This window comes from Colobus angolensis, unplaced genomic scaffold, assembly GCF_000951035.1.
Source record: "Colobus angolensis palliatus isolate OR3802 unplaced genomic scaffold, Cang.pa_1.0 Scaffold35, whole genome shotgun sequence".
Classification (NCBI taxonomy): domain Eukaryota; kingdom Metazoa; phylum Chordata; class Mammalia; order Primates; family Cercopithecidae; genus Colobus; species Colobus angolensis.
This window is the reverse complement of record NW_012116821.1, coordinates 5,336,371-5,341,583: the sequence shown is the minus strand read 5'-3', so window position 1 is coordinate 5,341,583 and position 5,213 is coordinate 5,336,371. Positions and strand designations below refer to the sequence as shown.

At 45.4% G+C, this 5,213-nt stretch overlaps 1 protein-coding gene across 1 annotated transcript in view; it reads left to right on the top strand.

Moving 5' to 3' along the window:
- GTF3C6 (general transcription factor IIIC, polypeptide 6, alpha 35kDa) overlaps window positions 1–5,213 on the top strand; it is a 45,217-nt gene that overhangs the window by 36,510 nt on the left and 3,494 nt on the right. Inside the window, exons 3-5 of the mRNA XM_011952882.1 lie at window positions 759–822; window positions 911–955; window positions 2,752–2,865. Of these exons, the coding sequence (XP_011808272.1) occupies window positions 759–822; window positions 911–955; window positions 2,752–2,865 (223 nt within the window). The remainder of the gene's footprint in view (window positions 1–758; window positions 823–910; window positions 956–2,751; window positions 2,866–5,213) is intronic.

The window sequence follows — 5,213 nt, the reverse complement described above, 5'->3', positions numbered from 1 at the left end:
GTGCGGTGGCTCACGCCTGTAATCCCAACAGTTTGGGAGGCTGAGGTGGGTGGATCACGAGGTCAGGAGTTGGAGACCAGCTTGGCCAACATGGTGAAACCCCGTCTCTACTAAAATACAAAAATTAGCCGGGGATGGTGGTGGACGCCTGTAATTCCAGCTACTCAGGAGGCTGAGAGAGAATTGCGTGATCCCCGGAGGCAGAGGTTGCAGTGACCGAAATCGCGCCACTGCACTCCAGCCTGGGCAACAAAGGGCAAAACTCCATCTCAAAAAATAAAAATAAAAAATAATAATAAATTAGCTGGGCATGGTGGCATGCTCCTGTGGTCCCTGCTGCTCAGGAGGCTAGGGTGGGAGGATTGCCTGAACCCTCGTGGTCAAGGCTGCAGTGAGCCATGATCATGCCACTGCATTCCAGCCTGGGTGACAGAGCTAGACACTGTCTCAAAAAATAGATAGATGACAGATAGATAGATAGACTCTTTGCACTCCTGTTGACAAAACTTCCTCTGTTCTTAGCTTACTCTTGAAGAAGATGCTGATTGAAATAGAGCTTGTTACTTGAGTATGAATTAAGTAGTCTTCAAGTTGTAGCTGCTGTGATCAGAGCAGTTGTAGTTTATCCTGTACTTGGTAGGACAAGATGCTCTAGAGTTTCCCCAGTTTTGGAGATTAGTTTCCTTGGTAGCAAGGTTACAATGTTGAAGCCTTTTTCTAATGTTTTTTTTTTTTTATGATCCTTTATTCTGTTGTAGGGCATTGACACTGAGAGGCCCATTCTGCAAGTGGACAGCTGTGTCTTTGCTGGGGAGTATGAAGGTAGGATGATGTCAGATAGATGGAACTCTTTCTGATATGGGCCTTTCAGAGATGGTAGCTCTTCTCAACAATTTGTATTTTTCTGCAGACACTCTTGGGACTTGTGTTATATTTGAAGAAAATGTTGAACATGGTAAGTGATTGCTAGCCAAGCCCTTTTTAATATGAACTATTTCAATCATACTTAAGCATAATAAACATTAAATATATCATGTATCCATTGTCTAGCTGTATCATATCCTACCATTTTCCCAAATGTGACTCAGATTATAGTTTTAAAAAAACATGCCAGGCTGGGCCAGGTGTCTTAATCTTGTAATCCCAGCACTTTGGGAGGCCAAGGCAGGCAGATCACTTGAGGCCAGGAGTTCAAGACCAGCCTGGCCAACATGGCAAAACCCCATTTCTACTAAAAATACAAAAATTAGCTGTATATGGTGGCATGTGCCTTCCAGCTACTTGGGAGACTGAGGCATGAGAATTGCTTGAACTGGGGAGGTGGAGCTTGCAGTGAACCGATATCGTACCACTGCACTCCAGCCTGGGCAACAGAGCTAGACTGTGTCTCAAAAACAAACAAACCCATTCCAGATACATTTAAAGTCCTTCTATCCCGTTTCCAAACTTATTTCTTTCCCTCTGTCTTCAGAGATCATCACTCTCCTGAATTTTTTTTTTTTTTTTTTGGAGACATAGTCTTACTCTGTCACCCAGGCTAGAGTGCAGTGGCATGATCTTGGCTCACTGCAACCTCTACCTCCCAGGTTCAAGCAATTCTCCTGCCTCAGCCTCCTGAGTAGCTGGGATTACAGGCGCCTGTCACCATGCCCAGGTAATTTTTGTATTTTTGGTAGAGATGGGGTTTCACCATGTTGGCCAGGCTGATCTCAAACTCCTGACCTCAAGTCTGACCTGCCTGCCTCGGCCTCTCAAAGGGATCCTCTCAAAAGGATTACAGGTGTGAGCCACTGCTCCTGGCCAAGGAATAAAAGAAGGGCTACTTCACAGGCAGAGCAGCCTACTTTCTAAAGTGTGGTATCAATTTACACTCACAGTAGCAACGTATGGAAGTGTCTGTGCTTCGTATCCTTGGCTCAAGGGCCTCATCTTCCCTCCTGCCTAGGCATAGTTTTCTGAAAGTTTCAACTCCAGGCAGCAGGTTGGCAGCAATTTTTTTTCTCAGCCTGTCATGATTGAGAATGTCCCTACTCCAAACTTTGGCTTCAGGTAGTAAGTCTGACTTTGGTCCTTCATTTGAGTGGTAGAATTTTAGATCCCAATACGCTATAGGGTAAAATTCCTGGCCCCAATTTCTACTTCAAGGATGAAGCCTGTTAGATCTATGGGTTTAATCTCACTCATAACTTTGTGTTTCCGACCTCTGAAGATGTTTGTTACATTTGAATCCAGTTGTACTTTCAACTGTTAATGTTATTTTTTTTTTTTTTTTTTTTTTGAGACAGAGTTTTGCTCTTGTTGCCCAGACTGGAGTGCAGTGGCACAATCTCTGCTCACTGCAACCTCCGCCTCCCGGGTTCAAGCAATTCTCCTGTTTCAGCCGCCCAAGTAGCTGGGATTACAGGCATGTGCCACCATGCCCAGCTAATTTTTTGAACTTTTAGTAGAAACGGGGTTTCATCATGTTGGCCAGGCTGGTCTCGGAACTTCTGACCTCAGGTGAACCACCTGCCTTGGCTTCCCAAAGTGCAGGGATTACAGGCATGAGCCACTGTGCCTGGCTTGTTAATGTATTTTATCTGTTATTTTTCTATGCTTGGAGCAGGAGGGATGAGTTATACCTTGAATTTATTACACTGTCTTGACAGGAAGTAGTTTAATCTGACTCCCTACACTGGAATTATTAAGGCTTTATCTTTGTTTTATTTGATAGCACAAGCAGTATAATAATGGAGTTCATTTCTGTTCTAGCTGATACAGAAGGCAATAATAAAACAGTGCTAAAATATAAATGTCATACAATGAAGAAGCTCAGCATGACAAGAACTCTTCTGACAGAGAAGAAGGAAGGAGAAGAAAACATAGGTTAGTTCCCTTATTCTCTGAAAATAGGTGATCCAGTACTGGCTTTGACAGTGGCACATTGATGCCAGGACACTCCTTGTACTTTTTAGTATAACTATACGTGATTTTTTGTTTGTTTTTTTCAGACAGAGTCTTGCTCTGTCACCCAGGCTGGAGTGCACTGGCACAATCTCTGCTCACTGCAACCTCCGCCTCCTGGGCTCAAGCAATTCTCTTGCCCCAGCCTCCTGAGCAACAGGGATGACAGGCACCCACCGCCACGTCCGGCTAATTTTTTTTAGTAGAGACCGGATTTTACCATGTTGGCCAGGCTGGTCTCAAACTCCTGACCTCAAGTGATCCACCTACCCTGGCCTACAAAGTGCTGCAATTACAGGTGTGAGCCACTGTGCCTGGCCTCATAATATGTTTAATATATTAAAATGGAGGGTGCTCCATGTAAAGTACCAAGCATAGAGTTAAAATGCAGTTGAACACTCATATAGCTGAGGGCACTGGGGACGTAGAAATCTTTTATCTGCTTGGCATTGGAAATGACTGAGGAGTTTTTGAAGAAACTTGATATCTAAGCCCTAGGGAATTCAGTAGTGCTTCTCTCTCTCTCTTCTCCTTCCCCCTCTCCCCTCTTTAACTAAAAACTTCCTTGTACCTTTTTGTAGTTCATAAGCATGATGATTATGTTTTTACATTCATGTATAAGATGTGCCTCCCTCAAACCTTGTTATGATGTCAGCATATTACCTGTCTGATGTGTGGGGGGAAAAAACTTCCTTGTAAGCAAAGTGGATACGATCACAATAGTTCTCAATTCCCAAGGTGAAATCCCTTGGAAACTTTTGGCAGTTGCAGCAGCTTTCAGCAGGCTCACAGCTGGAAAAAGCTGGCTTTTTTTTTTTTTTTTTTTTAAAGACAATCTCTTTCTGTCACTCAGGCTAGAGTACAGTGGAGCCATCTTGGCTCACTGCAACCTCCGCCTCCTGGGTGCGAGCGATTCTCCTGCCTCAGCCTCCCGAGTAGCTGGGATTACAGGCATGCACCATTACACCTGAATGATTTTTGTATTTTTATTAGAGATAGGGTTTCGCCATGTTGGCCAGGCTGGTCTTGAACTCCTGACTTCAGATGATCAACCTGCCTCGGCCTCCCAAAGTGCTGGGATTACAGGCATGAGCCACCGCCCCTGGCCAAAAGCTGGCTTTAAATGTGGGGGAGACTCTAGGACCACAATTGTTAGTCATCAGTCTAGTTTTTATTATTATTATTATTTAGTTACTTTATTTTATTTTATTTGAGACAGGGTCTCACTCTGTCACCCAGGCTGGAGTGCGGTGGTGCGATGTCGGCTGACTGTGACTTCTGCCCCCATCCCCCTACCTCAGCCTCCCCAGTAGTTGGGACCACAGGCGTTTCCACCATGCCTGGCTGTTTTGTTTTTGTTTTTTCTTTTTTTTGAGATGGAGTTTCACTCCATCGCCCAGGCTGGAGTGCAATGGCGTGATCTCTGCTCACTGCAGCCTCTACCTCCCAGGTTCAAGCAATTCTCCTGCCTCAGCCTTGTGAGTAGCTGAGACTACAGGCACATGCCACCATGCCCAGCTAATTTTTGTATTTTTGGTAGAGACAGGGTTTCACCATGTTGGTCAGGCTGGTCTGGAACTGACTTTGTGATCTGCCTGCCTCAGCCTCCCAAAGTGCTGGGATTATAGGCGTGAGCTACTGCACCTGGCCTTCTTTGTATTTTTAGTAGAGATGGAGTCTTGCCATGTTGCCCAGGCTGGTCTCGAACTCCTGAAGAGACCACTGTGCCCAGCCTTTCTTTTTCTTTTGGCGTTTTTCTTTTTTTCTTTTCTGGAGACAGAGTCTTACTCTATCCCCCAGGCTGGGGTGCAGTAGTGTGATCTCAGCTCACTGCAACCTCTGCCTCCCGGGTTCAAGTGATTCTCCTGCCTCAGCCTCCTGAGTAGCTGGGATTACAGGTAGCCACCACCACGCCTGGCTAATTTTTAGTAGAGACAGGGTTTCTTTATCTTATTTTATTTTTTGGAGACGAGTTTTGCTCTTGTTGCCCAGGCTGGGGTGGGGTGGTGCGATCTCAGCTCACTGCAACTTCCACCTCCTAGGTTCAAGTGATTCTCCTGCCTCAGCCTCCTGAGCAGCTGGGATTACAGGCATGCACCACCACGCCCAGCTAATTTTGTATTTTTAGTAGAGAGATGGAGTTTCTCCATATTGGTCAGGCTGGTCTCCAACTTCTGACCTCAGGTGATCTGCCCACCTCAGCTTCCCAAAGTGCTGGGATTACAGGTGTGAGCCACTGCGCCCAACCTTTTTTTTTTTTTTAAATAGAG